Raw genomic sequence first — 22,225 nt, 5'->3', positions numbered from 1 at the left:
TGGCTCCGGCTCTCTCCTATTGTGTTGCCTCCATTTCTTGAGCCTGCCCCTCCCCCCCTCCACATGCCATGCAGCGAGCTTGCACGGTGCAGACAGTGCAGGAAGGAATACACACCATTCCTCTCTTGTCTCGATCTTTCGCTCTATCGCGCCGCTCTGTCCGCGTGTCCGTCCGTCCGTCTGCCTGTCTGTCCGTCTGTTGTCTTGTCTGTCTGTGCGTCCGTCCGTCTGTCCGTCTGTCTTGTCTATCTCCCTGTATTTCTCTCTCTTTCTCTCTCCTTCTCGCACTCCCGTCTCTCTCCTATTGTGTTTCCTCCATTTTCTGAGCAGAGCAGCAATCCCCTCCCCCCTCCACATGCCATGATTCTATTGGTTGCTCCACTTTTCCCCAGAGCCCGTTTCCATAGAAACTGAAACCTGAACATTCTGTCCTGTTGCCACGTATGTGCGTGTGTGTGTGCGTGTGTGTGTGTGTTTGTGTGTGTGCCCGTGTCTGTGTTTGTGTACAATGTGCGTGTGTGCATATGCGTGTGTGTGTGTGTGTGTGTGTGTGTGTGTGTGTGTTTGTGTACAATGTGCATGTGTGTGTGTGTGTGTGTGTGTGTGTGTGTGTGTGTGTGTTTTTTAGTGTGTGTGTGTGTGTGTGTGCTGTTTAGTGCGTTTCTCCTCTCAGTCTGTCTTGCATTGAGTTGTTTAGATAGAAATAGTTTATATAGATCTGCGCTATATGATAGACTGGAAACCCCCACATTTTGAGCTTGTAGACCGTTTTGTGTGCAGGTTTTGCACCGGATATTGCAAGCCTGGAATTGCGACCGACAGACAGACAGACAGACAGACAGACAGACACAAAAGGAGATTGAACGCGTTTATCTCTGTTCTTCGCGGTTCAAAGCGTCAACATGTCATAATTAGAAAGGTGTTCTTAATGAATAATTAATCAACAGGTTTGTGCATCAGAACTTCAGAAGCTTAATGTTAAGCTTTAAGGACAGAGTGATGAGCCAGGCTTCCTGTAATAAAGCATAATTAATTAATTGATGAGGCTGGTTAGATGCTAATAGCTTACGGCCGACGTGGAACTTGTTGCTGCCATTCTTAATACAAACGCCTCCAGCTGAGCAGTAAAATATTCAAAGCCTGAGTTTTTACATTACTGCACCTAATAACCGAGAGCTTCATGCATATTGAACAACTCTGACTTAAGTGTTTTAGAATGTAATGTGTGGCATTGTTCATAAACTGAGGAATTAATTTAATGTGTGGCGTTGTTCATAAACTGAGGAATGAATTTAATGTGTGGCATTGTTTAAAAACGGAAGAATTGATTTTGTGTGTGGCGTTGTTTAAAAACTGAAGAATACATTTAATGTGTGGCTTTGTTCATGAACTGAAGAATGAACTTTAATAAGAGGCACGAAGTAACCTTTTTAAATGAATACATTTGAATGTTGTCCAATCTAGATGGTAGAGTTTGTTCATTCAATATAACTTCTACAATTGGGGTGGTTGTATTTTGTCTCCCTTCTCTTCTATCGAGACATTTAGATTGTGTCAAAGGTCATGTCTCACCTAGACACATGATTGATCTGACACGATTTGTTTCACCTGGTGGTCAAGATTCAATGTATCCCCTGAGCAAGCAGCAAGCAGACAGGCTCTATCAGCCTAATAGTAAAAAAAAAGAAAATAATCAGCACTTGCACAGGAAACCTGGTTCAAATCCATGGTAGAAGAGGAAAGCTTTCATTTGTTTTAACAACTTAATAATTCATTTCATTTGTTTAAAAACTGAAGAATTCATTTTCGTAATTTGTGGCATATTGTTCAGAAACTGGACGTCTGATAATGAAACGATGTAATCACCTTATCGATTGATCATTGCTTAATTGATAAGAGGGGATTTTCCTGAGAACCTTGTTTCTAGGGGTGCAGTACTTAGTTTAGACACTTTTTGGTTTAGACCAGTCATTAGTCCTACAACTACAACTATATCTCAAACACTCACCCTAAACCTAACCTCCCACGGGGCAGCACACCTAAACCTAACCTTAACCCATGTCTAACCAATGACTAGTCTAAACTAAGTATGCACACCTGTTTCTAGTACAAACAAACGGGTGCAGTACTTAGTTATAGACAGTTTTTGGTTTAGACTAGTCATTGGTTAGACCAGTCAATTAGTCCTACAACTACAACCTATCTCAAACCCCCACCCTAAACTTAACCTCCCACAGGGCAGCACACCTAAACCTAACTTTAATGCACCCCCAAACAATCCACGTAGCTATTAGTAGCATCTGGAGCGATAGAGCCAATATGCTGAGACATTTTGTCCCAAATCTCCTGCCATGTACATCAACCCCAAATGGCAGTTTAATCGGCAGCGGATCAATCGTTCACGTCCACTTAGTGTCGCTGCATGTCTCCTGACCTCTGACTTCTTTCTGCCTGTGTTTTGAACAGCTGATGACATCAGGAGCGCGGGGGCGGAGTCACAAACACCCTGAGAGATTGAGCTGAACTGAGAAGACGCACACATGGTACGTTACTAACTCATTCAATATCTGTCAGTCTGACCTGAGAAGAGCTGTGTTAAGATATGCAACTGTCATGGTTCTTCCACCGAGAACTTTGGTCTCGCAAATGTATGGATTCAAGCTCAATTGTTTTAGTGTGATGAAAATGAAATTATCATGGTATGGTAAGTGATGTTTTTTAGCAACAGCAAGTGATTTTCGTTATTTAAAACAAGTTTTAAATAGCTCAATTGTGATAGTAGTAATAATAGTTGCTGTATAGAGTGTTTGTTCGGTAATTGGAGTCTCCCAGTCTCAGCTGGAGAGACAGCTTGGGTGAAATTGGCAATCCAATGTATTTCATGTTTTTCAAAGAGACTGGAGAGACAGGCTGTTACTGTACAGAGTACAGACACTCTTATCTATAGCAATGATTACTATCACAATGTAGTATTTAACACTGCTACTGACAGGCTTGACAAGAAACTAAGAGACACTGGTGTCTACATATTGACTAGAAAGAGACACTGGTGTCTACATATTGACTAGAAAGAGACACTGGTGTCTACATATTGACTAGAAAGAGACACTGGTGTCTACATATTGACTAGAAAGAGACACTGGTGTCTACATATTGACTAGAAAGAGACACTGGTGTCTACATATTGACTAGAAAAAGAGACACTGGTGTCTACATATTGACTAGAAAGAGACACTGGTGTCTACATATTGACTAGAAAGAGACACTGGTGTCTACATATTGACTAGAAAGAGACACTGGTGTCTACATATTGACTAGAAAGAGACACTGCTGTCTACATATTGACTAGAAAGAGACACTGCTGTCTACATATTGACTAAAAAGAGACACTGGTGTCTACATATTGACTAGAAAGAGACACTGGTGTCTACATATTGACAGGAAAGAGACACTGCTGTCTACATATTGACTAGAAAGAGACACTGGTGTCTACATATTGACTAGAAAGGGACACTGGCGTCTACATATCGACAGGAAAGAGACAGAGGAGGCCATAAGGCATTAAGGCGGCCAAGGCCACTGTGGACTCAGGGCATGCCATTTCTCTGAGGGGCACAAGGCCAAACTGAGGGGCCATGGCCTTCGTGACCTCCCTGAAATTCCTATACCCTGGTTTAATACTGAACAAACGCTAATAGGGATGGTATTGGTTACTATAGAGCTTTACCTTTTTGAGTGGTGCAACCACTCCAAGGAACAGCAATGTCCGTGTACAGTGTACACGGACATTGCTGTTTCTTGGAGTGGTTGCACCACATAGGTGTACACTGTACAAGCAAGAGAATGAGCAAGAGAATGAATGAATACCAGTAGGGGCGCTGTTGTTCCAGAAACAGAGAGAGATAGAGTGCTGCACTGTTGCCTACTAATGAGAGAGGGAGGGAGAGAGAGAGAGAGGGGGGGGGGGGGGGGGGGGGGAGTTGCACCACTCGGTTCACACGGGTGTGATTTCTTTTTTTAAAGAAAAACACCCCAAAACACCCTGTCTCCCTGTCTGTCTGCAATCACTCACATGCACATGCGCGCACACACACACACACACACACACACACACACACACACACACACACACACACACACACACACATTTTGTCTCCCAAGTGTCCTTGCAGGCCAGCAGCACTCTTTGTTACACCCTGATTTGCATCGGATTCTATAGGATTAGTATCCTGCGTGCGTGCGTGCGTGGATAATGTTTTTTCACAGAAACCTCCTGACCTGATGAATGCATGTTTACATGCACATCTCGGTCCCATATTATCTTTGATCTCAGTCTCTTGTTCTACTCAAAGATGAATAAACCAGATCCAGTCGCTGCGTGATATGGTCTGACTGAGTTGAAACCTAGTGCCTCGTGTCTCATTGATATTCAAAAATAAACAACATAGTTTAACATTAGGTTTGACTGCAGCAGGATTTATGAGCGCCGACGGGCTCCGCCAAACTTTGGTCAACTCGACTATCATTGCGTCTCTGTATGTATTTGCACGGAGTTGATGTCATGCAGAAACCTTGTATCTTGCATTAGTGATGTGAGGAGGGTATGTCTTTCGTCTCTTTTCTTTTAAACAAACATGGTCCTTCAGGCTTTTTTTCCCTCATCTTTATAAACTCAGCGTTCAAACTCCCTGTTCTGTGACGCTAATGAAGCTTCAAATTAAACAATTGAAGCTGACTATCTCAAATTAAACAATTGTTTCTATGTTAAATTAAACAATTGAAGCTGACTATGTTAAATTAAACTAATGGAGCTTCTCTGTGTGTTGCATTTGTGGTCTTTCTCTTGCTGGGTTGACATCATAGTTCTGCCGTTTTCCCTCTTGTTTGTATGAGGTCAGAGAATTTTACTACAAACCTTTGAAAGGCGTCTTGTTTTCACAAAGAGAGGAGAAACAGCCTTTTATTCCGAGTTGTATCCTGTTCCTGAACATGTGGTGTGTGTGTGTGTGTGTGTGTGTGTGTGTGTGTGTGTGTGTGTGTGTGTGTGTGTGTGTGTGTGTGTGTGTGTGTGTGTGTGTGTGTGTGTGTGTGTGTGTGTGTGTGTGTGTGTGTGTGTGTGTGTGTGTGTGTGTGTGTGTGTGTGTGTGTGTGTGTGTGTGTGCGTGTGTGTCACTCATTTGACAAATGGCTGCAGGTCAAGCTGCTACTAAAGAGCCCGGCTGTGGCTCTTTTGTTTGGCGAAACAGGAACCAACTGGTGTGAACACACACACACACACACACACACACACACACACACACACACACACACACACAAAGTCACACACACGCACACACACTTTCACCAGCCACACATCGTTGTGTTGCCATGGCTACCAAAGTGCTTCCAGCAAAACCAAGTTTACAACCTTCAGAAGCATGCAAGTGTGTTGGGAGCTTTTAGTCAGTGGCTGACAAAGTATACACAGTGTGCTCAAGCAAATATTCAAGTATTATTCTGACCTGGGATCAGATTCTAAAAATGTCTTCTACATCCTGACCGTTTTCCATTCTGACCTGAGATCAGATTCTAAAAAAATGACTTCCAGTCACTCTTCGATTTTCCAAAAATAGCAGACCTACAAGCTCGTATGAGCTTGTAGATCTGCTATTTTTAAATAGCTAAAGCATAACGTAATGCTAACACCTAAAATGGGTTAAAAGAAGGGGAGAGCCGTCCCTTCTGTAACGTTTTGCACTCTTTTACTCTGCCATCTTTTTACCCACACATGTAATGTTTTCAAGCAAAGGACCTACACACGTCCGCTATCATGAACCACTTCAAGTTTTTTTTTTTCAATTGATGAAACGGGTCGGGAGTTATTAAACCGAACGTGGAGTGGACGCCGTTTCCAATGGTTGTTTGATTGCGCACACGGAACTAATTGGTACTGCATGTTCTATAAATGTAACCATGCAAAAAACAAAAACGGCATTAAACAGCTTAAATCAATTATATATAACTGTTTTTACATCGTTTTCAGAACTGGGATGTGATAAGAAAATGTATCAAACTGGAATAATAAGGGAATTATTATGCTGGGTGGACCAGTTCCGAGCGTTTGCGTGAGTTCGATTTATTTATTGAACCAACGGAAAAATCTATTTACAAGCACTTGTTTTACATTCCTCTGCTAAGAAACAGTTTTGGGACATTATACAAAGTTTACACCTAACAGACAGACTGTTATGATTTGCACCTGAGAATGGAATGATGGGTTTAACCCCCGTGTTTTTCAGCTAGCTGTATATAGTTTCTGTTCTGTGTCAGGACATGTAGAGGGTGTGTGTGTGTGTGTGTGTGTGTGTGTGTGTGTGTGTGTGTGTGTGTGTGTGTGTGTGTGTGTGTGTGTGTGTGTGTGTGTGTGTGTGCGCATGTGTGTGTTGGGGGGGGGGGTGCATTTAAGTGAGTGTTTAGAGGGTGTGTGTGTGGAGGGGGCGGGGTTGGGGTCATTTTAAGTGAGTGTTTATTCTGCTGAGTGTGTCTTTGTGTTTCTGCTCCCCTGAGGGGGGGGTGAGGGGGGGGGTTAGAGTCTGTAAATCAGAAGCTTTTATTCCTTTTGTTTCCTTATGACCATCTGGGGGCCTACTGTATACAAATACTATATACATAGCTTCATAGCTGTCTGTCATCATCAGTGTTTGGTTATTTATTTATTTATTTATTTATGTATTTGTTTATTTGTTTACACACGTTATATATATTTTTCTAACATGTTGGAGTCATGTTAATGTTGGCGGGGCCCCCGTTGTAACGCCGAGGACCCCCTATAGGGGTCCCCAGAGACCCCCTGTTGAAGACCCATGCTGTAGGAATTACAAAGAGCTGAGGTTCTACTAAAGTAACTGTCTAACTAGTGCGCCACGTCTCTGTGTGTGTGTGCGTGCGTGCGTCCGTGCGTCCGTGCGATGACGATGGGCATTATTAGGTTCCCAAGTCGCATCGTTCCCATGTACTGTAGGCCGGTGACCGACGGGTCTAAAGTACAACTTAAGCCCTCATAAAAAAGAAAGAAAATGTGAGAGCGTATACCGTATATAATGAAAATGATTCAATTGGTTACCAACTCTCCATCATTTAGCTGGGGACCACCTGGAACCCTCTCAAGGACACGGGCAGGTCACATGTCTGTATATTCCACATAGGTCCAAGGACGAGCTAAAAAAACCCCCGATAAAATAAAAATATAAAATCAGTGGTTCTCAACCTGTGGTACGTGTACAGGCCCCCTCTGGTGGTACGCAAAGGAATCTCCCCCCCAAAAAAGAAGGAAAAATAATAATAAGTGGAGTGATGTTAAGAGATCAATGGCATTTTTCTATTTGTGGCCAAAAAGCATATTTTACACAAAAGGTTAAGGGGCTTTCCACCAAGGAGAATAATAATAATAATAATAAACGTTATTTGTATAGCACCTTTCATACATAAGAGCATACAAAATAAAAGGATAAAAACATAGATGGACGAAAAACAAAGCACACAGCAAATCAGTCAGGACAGAGATGTTAAAAACTCAAACTAAAAGCAAAAGAGTAAAAAGGTGACGGTTCTAATAGGCTTTCAACACATTAGAACCGTCTTTGTTTTGGTGAGTAGCAAGAGGCTGCCTTACCAGCGGTATGGGGCAATGCCCGAAAAGCCATATATAGTGTCAAGGAGAACTCCTGACGCTATGGGATATTTTTCAACACTATACAACAAGCAATTACACCGTTTTAAAGTGGATTTTCGTGACGAGCAACTCGGCGGTTGGTGCGCTGGCTGGAACTCTATATACTTTAGGCAGTCTATAGGCTATTAGACCGCCGTACAGTGGCAGCATTCATCATGTTAATGCTATCTCTAGCTCTAAAAGGAACCACTACTGCAGAGTGAGAGATGCCCAGGGGCGCACCACAACACCAGAGGGATCTCCTCTGACCTTGTTCCCCCTAGAAAGCGGCACAAAAAATATCTATTATACTAAAGTACCGCCGCCAAAAAATGGAACTCTTGTTATTGTATCACGTTGTGAGGATATCCCACAACGAGCCAACATTTGACCTCATCTTCTTCATCACGCGTCCTGTGTAGACACCGCTGGGACGTATAGCATATTAGCAATGGGGATGTAGCATAGCGGTGAGGAGGACATTCAATGTCAACCTCTGTGTGTTCTCTCTTATCCAAGAGCTTGGAGGATTAATTCCATTGTGAAAGGGGGGGGGGGGGGGGGGTATTAAAACCTGGCTAGGTCGTTTGGGAGCATCCTAGACCGCCCATTGCGCCCACCCCATATTATGTTGTACAATTAAGAGTGCAAAATCTTGAGGTGAATTTGAAAAGGGCACAGTAAGTCTTCCGTTTGTTTATATATTCAGAAAGTGTGTGCGTGTGCGTGTGTGTGTGTGTGTGTGTGTGTGTGTGCGCGCACATACAATGCGTGTGTGTTTGCACTGGTCAGAGAACGTGTGTCGTCTTTGGGGCTGTTGTTTTTCTCGTCTTTTCGTTTTGCTAAATTGAGAGAGAGAGAGAGCGAGGGCGAGATACTGGAGAGATATGAAAATGAGTTTTTAATGGAGATGAAGGGTGCAGCTGCACGCATGCATCACAACACTGTCTCTCTCTCTCTCTCACACACCCACACACACACACACACACACACACACACACACACACACACACACACACACACACACACACACACGTGCTACAGCGGTGCCCGTGCACCCGGAGGGGAGGGCACCTATTAGCACCCTCTCTTGGGTTCAATTAAAGGTGATAATTTAGATCATTTAGAAAGCCAATGACATTTAAGGAGGTCAAGTGCCTGCCTTCATGATGTCAGTCTCACACACACACACACACACATTGTCTGTATTAATGACGGTTCTGTATGCATAGAAGCATCTACCGCATCTACAGCTGGGTTCTGTATGTGTTGTTGTGTTAACCCAGTATGACTTGAGGCCGATTCTACAATGTAAAAAAAAAAATCATGCTGAAATTCAGCCGAACACCTGCCTGTGTAGAAAAATACAGGGATGTGGGCGGGGGAAACAAACCCACCTTGTTCTATCCTCCATATGCAGACCGCGGGCCATCTTACCATATAAGTTAATGGCAAGGTGCCAACAAGGTGCAACTTCCCATTGGCAGCCCATTCATCCAAACAGAAAAGTCCTATCTGCTTGTATTAAACTCTTATTTATTATATATATGCTGCCCCTTGGTCGTGTCATCAGCGGACGTGGACTGTCCTTCCACTGTTACGCTGATGACACCCAGCTGTACATTAAGACTGCCCCCAACCCCTCTGCAGCCATATCATGTCTCACCACCGGTCTTGGGGAGATAAAGGCATGGATGAGCAACAACTTCCTTCAGTTAAACAGTAGCAAAACTGAAGCCCTTCTTGTTGGCACACCACACCAGATTCTTTCATGCCCCATGTCCCATCTCACCTTCGACGGCCAGGTTATCCCCTTCTCCTCCTCAGTCACAAACCTGGGTGTCAAGTTTGATCCTCACCTGACATTCAGTGACCACATAAAATATCTATGCAAAACCGCATTCTACCATCTAAAAAACATCTCCAAACTCCGCCCCCTTCTAACCCAGTCAGATGCAGAGAAGCTCATCCATGCCTTTATCTCCTCTAGACTGGACTACTGCAACGCCCTCTTCATTGGGATTCCTGGCAAACATCTACAAAAGCTGCAATACATCCAGAACAGCGCTGCCAGGGTCCTAATGAGAGTCCGCAAATATGACCATATCACACCCATCCTCTTCACACTGCACTGGCTTCCCGTCTCCTCCAGGATTAAATACAAGGTCTGCCTCCTCACCCATCAATGCATCCACAGCAACGCCCCCCCCTACTTAAAGGAACTCCTTGAACCCCCAGCCTCCACCCGCTCCCTCCGCTCCGGTACATCATACACACTCAAAAGCACAAGAACCAAACTCCGCACCATGGGGGACCGGGCCTTCTGCTCAGCTGCCCCTCGGCTGTGGAACGCCCTCCCCGACCACCTGAGAGCACCACAGTCCGTGGACGCTTTTAAAAAGGGACTAAAGACCTTTCTCTTTAGTAAGGCATTTGCCCAGTCGGACTTTTAAGCTGCCCTGTGTGCTGTTTTTAACTGTTTTTTTTTAATTCTTATTTCTTTTCGTATCTTAATTTTTTCTGCCTGCCTGTAGCACTTTGAGATTTGTTCCAAATGTAAAGTGCGTTATAAATAAAATTTATTATTATTATTATTATTAAACCATGTCAAACTCACACAACATTGCAGCTGTACGAAAAGCTTGAATTATTCTCTTTCTATCCTCAAAGTGTTGTGAGTTACTTTCTGTCCCTGCAGGTGAGGTGAAGTGTTGCAGTTTGGAAGTGCTCGTTAGATATCACTCAACTGCCCTGGCTGCGTACATACCACCTGTTTTGAATTAGCACATAATGCAGGAGGCAGCAGGACGTTGCTTTACAGAAAACGAGTGCTTCCAAACTCTTGACGGCAAGATGGCTGCGGTCTGCAAATGGTCAGAGCGTCATGACGCTATACCCAATGACTCACCCACCGCAGATATCAGCATTCAGCAACATTATGAAAACCACATAAACAAAAATAAAAGCAAGTCACCCGGGGCTCAGTTTTCTAGGGTTAAGGTCTGTAACTATGTATCCAAATATACCCATAGCATAAAAAAACAAATAAACAAAAGTTTCCAGAAATTATTCCAACTAGTCAACTGTGATGGAACCGATTATTGTTCCTCGGTGTGTGTGTGTGTGTGTGTGTGTGTGTGTGTGGGTGCTTGCTTGCTTGCTTGACTATAGACCCTCCTCATTAATTGTGCTCGGAGGTGTCAAGCTCAAGGAGAAGGCATGGAGGGAGGTTGTATTTATGCAGGCAGAGAGAGAGAGAGGTTCTCCACTGTGTCTTCCTTATCTGTTAATTACACACAGGCTTGACATACCGACAGCGAGGGTCTCTCCTCACTGCCAGGGTGTATTTATACCCACAGTGAAGGTCCCATTATGTTCTATGTATACAGATACAGTGAAGGGTCTCCAGTAGGGATGTACCGAAAGGGAAATTATTGGCCGGAACCGAATACCCAAATAATAGGAAACATTTGGCCGAAAACCGAATATCCGAATATATCTTTTTTTCCTACGATTGCTGTCATGGCCGTACCTAAAAAGCTACCTGATTTATGGCAAAATAAATGGTTATGGCAAAACCTTTCTTAAATAATAATCACTATTATGGGTCCATAAAACATTTATTCAGCTCTTTTTTGAATGCATTAATTGCATATACTGTACTATTCGGTGACACATTTTCTGCCTATTAGGGCCGAAACCGAATAGGCCGAAAATGCATTTTTTGCCATTTTCTGCCGAATATTTTCTGCGGCCGAATATTCGGTGCATCTCTAGTCTCCAGTATGTTATGTTGAGAGTGAGGGTCCCACTATGGCATATATTTATAATTACCGGTATGTTATATTTAAACACATTTTTTTATTTTAGTTTAGTTTTAGTTAGTCAGTCGTTAGATACATTTTCATTTTGTTTTAGTCAACTAAATATCACATTTTACTCAGTTGAATCTGCAGTGCATTTTGTCGACAATGTATTTTGTCTGGGGACTTGATGGCGTCGTTAATTATACGCTTGGTTGCGTGCAGGAAAGCTGAATTTCAGGAGAATAGGATTATGACCGACACCAGCTTCTGCCATAGAAGCTAGTAAAGGTCCAATGCCCATTTGGTCAGTCCATGTCTTATAAAATATTCACCGGTGAGGAGAGGAGTATATTCCATAGAAGACAAATTCCTCAGCACGAAATTCCTCTTATTTTCAGAGTGCAACACCGAACTGATTGTCTTTTAGGATATATTCTCCACTAGTCCCTTCCTCATATTTTAGTCTCGTTTTTATTTGTTGACAAAATTGTCAATATATTCAGTCATCTTAGCTGAGTTTTTATTTTGTTTTCGTCAGTGAAAATATGTAGTCGACGAACATTTCTCGTCATAGTTTTAGTCAAAGAAATTAACACTGGAGTTGAGGGGTTGGAGTGAAGTTCTCAGTATATTATACCTCAGGACTCTCTGGAGCTGGTTCGATTGCTGGTTCGATGTTTCGTGTAACCCTATATTTATTTATTTTAGTGATGCACCGAATATTCGGCCAAAGAAAATATTCGGCAGAAAATGGCAAAAAATGCCAATGAAAATATATCACAGAATAGTTTATACAACTGTTTCCTATATTCGGTTTCGGCCAAGAATTTCGCTTTCGGTGCATCCCTAGTTTATTTGCATCTGTAACGTTGTAATGTGGTTCAAAGTTATTGTTTTTCATTGCATGTATACAGTATCACAGTGTTTTATTATGCTGTGATCAGGGCGTCCTTGAAAAAGAGAGCTTGCTCTAAATGGGCTCTTCCCTGAATAAATAAAGGTAAGAGATGCTGAGAGTGAAGGTCCCTCCTCTCAGTTGGGGGGGGGGGGGGGGGGGTTCTCTCCACTATGTCTTCCTTATCTGTTCATTACACACAGTTGACAGGAAGGTCGACGCATAAAGTGAAAACTGACTGGTTCCATGGTGGAGTCTCCTCCAAACATCTCTCTCTCTCTCTCTCTCTCTCTCTCTCTCTCTCTCTCTCTCTGGTTTTGGAGACTAAAGACAGTCCCGTAAGATTTTGGTCTGGCCGATTTAAATTGATTGCCCCAATGCTTCACTGTAAGCGAGGTGTTCCCTTTCCTGTATAATGCTGCATCCTTCCGTTTTATTCTTTTTCATCACTCCATTCATATGCTTTTCAGTGTTTTGGAGTAGACTTTCTCCATGGTTTTAAGTGGTGTACGACGTGTTGGAGTTCGGGGAAAAATGGAGCCCTGGAAGGTCTTTTGCAGTCACTCAAGTGTCCCCATCTGCTCCTCAAGGATCTGGTTGGCAGCCATTTATAGCTTCCTATACATTCTAACAAGTCCAGGTTGTGTAGCCACTGCTCCTTTTAACATTGGCTTGTTCGGAAGTCCGGGAAGATAGATTATAGAGTATAGACTATAGCTATTAGAGTCTCTAATGGCATTTGAAGAAGGCGGTTGCAAAACACGACTCCAAGAATATGAGTGAACCAAAGGCCTTTGCACATGAGGAGTGGTGCTCTGCATCACGTTTGCAGAAGGTCATGACAGCAAATGGGGGCTCTAAAATTCTAATCTATTAACCCAGACCTGAGGCCGATTATACAAATGCCTTCTAGAGTGAGTATAGTTCTCACACTTTCAAGATTTTTCTAAAATGTTCAAAAATAGCAGCCGCGCTGTGAGCTTGTATATCTGCTATTTTTGAATAGCTAAAACCTAAAATGACACAGAACATATGTTTTCCTATACTTTGAATAGGTTAAAGACACTTATATTCTGAGCCTGCAGTAATAATAATAATAATGAATTGCATTTTATATCGCTTTTCCAAGTGCTCAAAGCGCTTTACTTCATTCATTCATATACATTGGAGGGTGAAGCGGCGAACAGTCAACGCCAGCATCCTCACTTCCCACATCCACACAGCAATGGTGGCGAGCTCACACCGACCAACTCATTGGAGGCAATGTAGGGTTCAGCGTCTTGCCCAAGGACACTTCGACATGTGGACAGAAGGAGCCGGGATTCGAACCGCCGACCCAGGGATCATTGGTCGACCTGCTCTACCCCCTGAGCCACAGCCGTAGTTATTAAACGTCACACATGGCATTTTTAATATGGAGAAACCACTGGTAATATCAGCAGTGTTGAGCTATATTCACATTGTTCTTGTTTGATTTATTTCTTTCATACAGTTGAATTTCAAATGTTTCCAATAAACCAGCGTTGCAGCGGTACAGTATACCGGCGGCAGAGATACTGTATACTTTGGCATAGAAACAATGTGTTGAGGATGTTGGTCTAAAAGGTGGGTCTCCTGGGGGGTGTGAAGTGTGTCCCTGTCCACATTAGTATGAATATATATGTTGTATATATTTAAACTCTATATTTGTACAGTATACTGTACATGCAACACTGCAGCAGCAGCAGTCCACGGAGACTGTAGCAGCCGGTCTGAGCCCCGGTCGGCCCTGTTGATCGATGAGGCTCTGCGTTCCCCTGGGATTCCTGGGAAAGAGCCAGTTTGTTTACTCTGCACTTTCTCTGGGCGCGCACACGCATACACACACACACACACTCACACACACGTACACGTGTGGCAGGGGTGATTTATACAGTGTGCTGATGCTGCGCTGCCCACTCCCCCCCCCCCCCCCCCCCCCCCCCCTCAAACCCTCCTCTTCATTTTTAAACATCGAATGCATTTTAATCATGAAAAAAAAAAGAAAGCCGCCCGGTCCGACAGTGGTACGACCCTGGGGGAGTGATGGAGAGGTGTGGTGTGGTGGGGCGGGGAGGGTTGGGGCGGGGGGTGTGAGAGAGAAAGCAGACATTCAGTTGTTTGGTGACGTGACTTAAAGGAGCGTTCACCCATTTTCATCCTTATATCTTCATATAATTGGTCCTCACTAAAGGCTCATTCATAGTCTGGCTTTCCGGTGGTGAGGTGACCACCTCTCCGGTGGTGAGGTGACCACTGGAGCTGAATTAACATTGAGCGGTGGTGAGTAAAAACAGAGAAGGGCTGGGGCGGCGGTGGCGGTGGTTTGCTCTTCGCCGCGGCTCAGTGACCTCATGTTGTAGTTCGGTGGTCACCTAACCACCGAAAATCCAGACATGAGCCTTAATGCTCATTATATAAAATGATGACACCATTTCTATCTACTCTCAAGGCCTATTCGTATACATACTCCAGTTTTAGGTGATAAGGTGACCACCAAAACGGTGGTTTGGTAAAAACAGAGAGGTGTGTTTGGGGTGAGCGGTGAGTCTGCTTATACCACCGCGGACACCGGGACATCATGTTGTAGTTTCCGGTGGTCATGACATGGTTTTGGTGATTTCAAAACGTATAATTCAGTTTTGTATATTATTATGCAAGAACAATGTCTTCTATTTCAGCATGCTGAACTTCCCAGGAGGAGATATAGACTGTGGTGGTTTCTATTAGCATGCAATAACCCTCATCGATGATGTCACTGGTAGGCGGGTTTTCTGAACTGTCCACCACGGCCCACCAATGAGACACAGAGTGAGTAGACAGAAATGGTGGCGTATTATAACGAGCATTATGAGGACCTACTTTATTGACGTGCTCCTTTAAACTCTGAACCCCCTTCCCATGCACCTATGGGCCCGCTCTCACGGCCAGGGGGGGGGGGTTAATTTATGTAAATCTCAATTAAGACCGCCTGTGACCTCGTTAGCTCGTTCACATGGGAGGGGCGGGTGGGGTTGGGGGTGGGGGGGTGTGAGTAATTAATAAAACTCTGTAACCACCACAGCTGATCAATATATACGTATTCATATCCTTATGATAATCATTAACATTTGCATATCATGGTGAATATTTGCACGTCATTATAATTGACGGCAGTGGTTCTCAAACTTCATTCATGTCAAGGACATGACTAGATGAAATGTGTGCCAAGGAGCAATGGAAGACACGATCTGTGTTTAAAAATGTTGATTAAAATATATGATAGGCCTACAATATTTCTTTTCACTTTATTTTCTCCAAAAATGAGCTCACATTTATTTTATATGCAAAGTATACAATATGGTTAAAGTAGTTAAAAGGACTTTGATGTTGTATTTATTAACTCATCTTGCTGGGGAGGCCCCTCAAAGACGCCCCCGGACCCCACCTTGAGAAGCACTAGTTAACCCATTCAGGCCTGACGTTGAAATTTAAAAAAAAAAGTTTTCTAAATCATGACAACTTTCTGAAAGATTTGAGGCACATTTTTATGATTTTTCAAAAATAGCACACCTACAAGTTCATACTGCGCCACTCGGTGGCGCGCTATGAGCTTGTAGATCTGCTATTTTTCAATAGCTAAAGTATAATAACAGAATGCTTGAAACATGGGTTAAAGGGTGAGCTGATGAAGGAAGGACACGTATTGTGTCTTATGCCAACACACACAGATACTGAAACCACGCACAGACAGACAGACATATGCAGAGAGAGCGAGAGAGACTAGAGAGAGAGAGAGCACATTATTCAGAGCTATGAATGAGTACTGTACATTAGGAGATTAGCGCTAATATATTCACTGGAAAGACGTTCCTTCTTTTTCTTTCCCCCCGGCTAGACTATGCAGTGGTGTGTGTCATTAGTAGTGTCCTCGCTCTGCAGACAAACATGATATATTTTTTAATCTTCTTCTTTTTGCCCTCGCCTCAGACAATCACCGCTGGAGAGGAGAGTTCTAATTACTTCCTCACAGCTGCGAGCATCTTTACTTTTCTGCCAACTCATTAATTCTCTTGTCTCGCTGAGCTGTGAGATAATTCTTTCCATTTCAAAGTAGTTTTTTTATCAAATAAAAACCCGGCATTGGTTTTCCAGCCAACTCTCCCCAAGCGAAACCACTCGTTTTCTTTGTAGGTTCAAGTTTTGTGTTTTATTGTTAGAGCTTGTGTTTCTTTGTTCATTTTCCTTCAGACAATGCAGCGTTTGCTGCATTGTGGAACTGCGAGTGTGGTTACTAGTTAGGTAAAGTTAGCTTAAGTTGTGGCAAATCTGCAAAAAAAATGCTTACCACTAGCTTTCTTCGATGTGTTCATAAACGTGTCTAAAAATTTGTTCCAACCCAACTCCCTTGGGAAACTGTGTGACAGCTGCTGAAAATTGGGGTACCATTATCAACCAATATAAGGCAAATAATTCCAAATTTCATTATACTTTAAGCATGTGACATGTCAAACTAGGGGGTTTTCATGGTGCTGAATCCATTCAAAGCATGAGTTTTGCACGGAAATACTCCTTGGGCTAAATTCGGCCTTAGGAACTTGCCCAAATGTGCTGACCTCATCACATTTGTGATGACTGCTATGGGCATTTTTAGGCAAAGGAGTGTTTCTTGTGCAAAACTAATGCTTGCAATGGATTCAGCATCATGAAAATCCCCTAGTGTGACATGTCACATGCTACTTAAAGTATAATGACATTTGGAATTTTCTTGCCTTATATTGGTTGATAATGGTACCCCAACTTTCAGCAGCTGTCACAAAGTTTCCCAAGGGAGTTGGGATGGAACACATTTTTCTGTGATAGTAGACACGTTTATGAACACATCTGTGAAGAAAGCTAGTGGTAAGCATTTTCTTTGCAGAGTTGCCACAACTTAAGCCAAATTTACCTAACTATACATATTGTTCAATTAGAAGAGTTCAGTTGGGTATGTCACCATATACTGTCCAATCAGATGAGGGCAAAGTGCACACATGCCTTGGGAAGAGTTCCGAATCGCTGGCAAATCGGAGGGAAGAATGGAGAGTTATTGCACGATTTAAACGTTTTTCAACGATTTTAAGCGCTGGAGTGCAATAACAATAGTAATGACGGAAGGTTTAATAGCGTCTCCCTTTGCAGTGTTGTTTTCGTCAACTAAAACTAAGACGAAAAACCTTCGTCGACTACCGTTTTTCACGGACAAAAACTAAATAGAAACTAAATGAAAACTAAGCTACGATGACTAAAACTAAGACTAAATATACTGACAATTTTGTCAAGAAATTAAAACTAGACTAAAATGTTAGGAAGGGACTAGTGGACAAGAGATCCAGTATAAGTGAATTTAGACTTGGTTGCATGCTGAAAATAGCCGATCTACAAGCCCACAACGCGTCGCGCTGCGGCTTGTAGATCGGCTATTTTCAGCAAATCTGTCATTTTGACGGCATCAAGGCCTGACAAAATACATTTTAGTCGACTAAATCAACTGTAGATTTAGTCGACTAAAATTGCGTGACATTTAGTCGACTAAAACTAGACTAACACTAAGACATTCCAGGTGACTAAAATGTGACTAAAACTAAATGAAAACTATTCAAAAGACTATGACTAAAACTAAAATCAAAATGTGCTGCCAAAAACAACACTGTCCCTTTGTCCTGATTTATTTTTGTTCTTGTCATATCGTTCATGTGCCTGATTGTACAGGGAAAGAATCCTTCTAGCAGTCTGTTGCCATGTGTGCGGTCCCGTACCGCAGCATAGAAAGTTGCTCAAAAGCGCATGAGGCGATTTCACTCCTCCTTTCCGGGTAGGAACAGAGTGCATTCTGGGATGGATTGGGCCCAAACACATGAACGCGCTGTGCCGTTGACTATCATTGTTCACGTGTGAAACGGCGTTCACGTGTCATCATGAACGTATGCAATACCAAATCCGGCCACTATGTCCATTTCGCCTCAGGGTTTCCTCCGGGTGCCGTCTCTATTAATATACACTCTATGGTTGAAACATGTTGGAAGTGAAAGTGGTGAAGTGTGTCTGTGGGTGGTTTTTCATAAATATTGAAGCAATGAAAAGTAATCCAGAGCTAGTGGCTAAGTAATAAAGTATATTGGATCCTTTGGAACACATGGTTATTTGTTCTTAGCACTTACTTAAAAGTAACAGTTTTGTACAAGGTTCCCGTGTGTGTGTGTGTGTGTGTGTGTGTGTGTGTGTGTGTGTGTGTGTGTGGGTGGTCTTCATTAAGGTGGAGTGCTGGCCTCATCAAGCAGAGTGTTAATGTCAGCTAGGTTCTGTGTGTGTGTGTGTGTGTGTGTTATTATGGGATGGAGGGTTCATTACATTAAGAGGAATGTGTCACTTAATGCAGTGGTAACCATGGCAACCAGCCTTTTCTCCTTGGAGATGTAACCTTCTTACATCCAGTGTTGAACAGAGTAAAGGGCCGCGCAAACGTGAAGCGAGGATCAACGGCAGGTCTCCTCCGGGTCTGTTGAAGAAGGGGCGCGACAACAACGCAAGCGTAAAAAAAAGAAAAGAAGCTAAACCGAATCCAGGTCTGGTGAGTCGCGGGGGTAGTGTGCACGAAACGAGCACGCGGCGCAACTAATTCACGGGACCGCGCTCACGAAAAAAGGTTTGTGTTGTCGCAACCGCGACTTCTCCGAGCAAAAACGCAGGTCTCGTTGAAAATGAACTATAGGCGCGTTTTTATCGCTCCCCGTTTGCAAGGCCCTTAATGCAGTACATACTGTATACTTGTAATGAGTATCTATACTTCATAGAGTCATTTGCATAATTTAGTACATCTACTATAGTATTCTACTCATTTCTAAGACAAACATTGCACTTTTGACCACCGGTGATATGAGAGTCATGTGGCCCCAAAAAAAGGAAAGATTTGTTGTTTTTGTTTTACCGAAATATTAACCTAAAACATTTAATAGTCTACTATTGAAATATTAATATGGATAGAAATGACTTTACCAAGATTTGAATTGGATTTTATCTGTCTGTTTTCTTGAAGAAACCAGCCATGTCCAAAATATGAACTTTTCAGGAAATTAATTGTAGTCCTTCCTGGACTACAATTCCCATAATGCTTTGGTGCACTGTTCCTCCTTGTGGATAGGGGGAGGGCTGTCTTACTGAGACAACACGTAGTCCAAGGACTGTCTAAAGAGGACAAGACGCGAAGACCGTAAGGGCGCCGCCATGTTGCTCACATGGTGCTCCATGGAAGGAAAGAAACATGCGCAGTTGAGACCAGGAAGTTGGACATGCACAAATCCATAGATATGGCACAAATGTCCCAGCAGATGGCGTGAGGCCAATGAAAGGAGAGATGCTTGTACATAATATGTCACGTCAGACCAACATTACTGTCTGTGTGATGATCCATGCTGGGACTTACTTATCCATTTGCTGTTAAAACGTTAATATAAAAGGTAAAATGCAATGACGTGACATGATATGTCCAACTTCCTGGTCTCAACTGCGCATGTTTCTTTCCTTCCATGGAGCACCATGTGAGCAACATGGCGGCGCCCTTACGGTCTTCGCGTCTTGTCCTCTTTAGACAGTCCTTGATGTAGTCCAGGAAGTAAGTGAGCCCAGTGTCCATGACACGGTTGACACCATGGACACTTTGAAGTACTAAAATATCTAAAAACACATCATTTTAATTAATTATTACCTACATAAAAACCCCAGGAAAGTGTTTTGTGTCTCCCAAACATCATTCAAATAAGATCTGGTTGCAAAAGGGGTGAAGTGGCACTGATTTACTACACCTGGCCTACATGGCACTGCTCCATGGATTTGTCTATATTGGATTTGTGTGTCTGTTCTCCATTTCCATTTCTTTCTGCTGAAATGAATGAATGAATCTTTCTGCTGTGTAAGTCAAACCTCTTCAAATAGCGTGGCATGTTTGCAAGCAACCATGTTCTACCTGAAATGGTTGAATCAGCAGCACTGCCTGCGGTAACCATTCTGGGAAAAAGATATTTATTTTGCCTGTCCCTTGTGCACCGCTTGTGCAGAGACGGTAATGTATGCGCAGTTGGCCCGAAAAAAATCCTCTTGGTCCCGTCTGCGTCCCTGGGGAGATACATGTGTCTTGAATACATATTCTTTAATGTCCCGGGGAAGTCGCAATATACTCGAGCCCCGGGTTGTGGATTTAGATATATTTTTGGTTTAATTGCCCAGCCCTAATTCATTCCAACTTCATCTTTTTTGGCTGACACTGTAGATTTGTTGCTCTGACTTCTTCTTGTTCCCTTCACAGTTATGACTGTTGTGGAACTGAAGCCCCAGAGGCCATGACACAGCTTTACTGCTGACACAGACTGAACTTAACTGACAGCTCTCTGTGTGTGTGTGTGTGTGTGTGTGTGTGTGTGTGTGTGTGTGTGTGTGTGTGTGTGTGTGTGTGTGTGTGTGTGTGTGTGTGTGTGTGTGTGCGTGTGCGTGTGCTTGAAGATCTCGTTTTCCAAAAGGGGGTTCCAAGACATAAATGCACGTCACAGCAGGCGCCTTACACGACACAAAAATCTAATCATATTATACTGCATGCATACATTAGACAAAACAGAAGATCGCATACAATGATCTGATGCGAAGCTTGAAAAGCATCACAGCCTTAGGATGGCATGAGATCCATTTTTTATTTTCCTTTTTTTCATGTCATATGAAAGCAGGGAATCATAGCTTAAAATGTACATATTGGTTGTTCAGTTTGACCCACCAGTTTTGGAGATATGGCTTATTATATAGAGTAAAACAGCGAATTGAGAAAACAGGCCTGGAAGGTTCACTTCTGTGGTCTCTAACATTACACCTATAGCTACACGTTTAAACATTTATTTCGCGGATTTGCGCGATGGCAAGCTCTCAGACAGTCAAATCTGGTCACATTTATAGAAGGAGTTTGTGTCACAGCCAGGCAGAATGTGCATCAACGGTGTGTTTTGTTTTCTTTGTCCCACAGGGTCAGGGAGAAGCGTCGGCCAGGGGGACGGCCATGGAGGGAGACTGCCTGAGCTGCATCAAGTACCTCATGTTCCTCTTCAACTTCCTCATCTTTGTAAGTACAGTATACAGTAAGACTGCCCTCGTGTTTTTGTTTGATAGTTTGTTTTTTATCCCCTTTTCTCCCGAATTCATTAACCCATTTTGACCTGAGATCATATCCTAAAAATGTCTTCTACGTCCTGACAGTTTTCCGAAATGGCTATGTTGCTATGTCAGTCATTTTTCAAAAATAGCAGACCTACAGGCTTGTAGATCTGCTATTTTTCAATAGCTAAAGCAGCTAATAGCTAATGCTGACACCAAAAGGGGTTCCCGCCCAGAATGGGTTAAGTCATTATGCCAATAATTTCCTCCCCACACACATATCTGTGTGTTGTCTGTTGTTGTTTTTGTTTTTTTGTTGTTGTTTTTTTTGTTTTCTTTTGTTTTAGTCATCATAGTCTCTTGAATAGGTTTCACTCGGTAACATTTCAGTCACCCGGAATGTTTTAGTGTTTAGTTTCAGTCGACTAAATGTACAGTTGATTTAGTCGACTAAAATGTATTTTGGCGGGCCTTGATGCCGTCGCAATGACTGTTTTTACACTTGCTGAACATTTTTCAAAATATTTTCAGCATGCAACCAATTGTAAAATGACTTATACTGGATCTCTTGTCCACTAGTCCCTTCCTAACATTTTAGTCTAGTTTTTATTTGTTGACGAAATTGTCAACATATTTAGTCTTAGTTTTAGTCATCATAGCTTAGTT

General features: G+C 42.8%; 1 protein-coding gene across 1 annotated transcript in view; it reads left to right on the top strand.

Annotated features, from left to right (window-relative positions):
- LOC310858139 (tetraspanin-18B-like) overlaps nt 1-22,225 on the top strand; it is a 79,543-nt gene that overhangs the window by 47,772 nt on the left and 9,546 nt on the right. Inside the window, exons 2-3 of the mRNA XM_083764219.1 lie at nt 2,467-2,543; nt 21,432-21,527. Of these exons, the coding sequence (XP_083620345.1) occupies nt 2,541-2,543; nt 21,432-21,527 (99 nt within the window). The 5' untranslated portion in view covers nt 2,467-2,540. The remainder of the gene's footprint in view (nt 1-2,466; nt 2,544-21,431; nt 21,528-22,225) is intronic.

Source organism: Protomyctophum parallelum, assembly GCF_964188405.1.
Source record: "Protomyctophum parallelum genome assembly, chromosome: 4".
NCBI classification, from domain to species: domain Eukaryota; kingdom Metazoa; phylum Chordata; class Actinopteri; order Myctophiformes; family Myctophidae; genus Protomyctophum; species Protomyctophum parallelum.
This window is presented reverse-complemented; position numbering and strand designations above follow the sequence as displayed.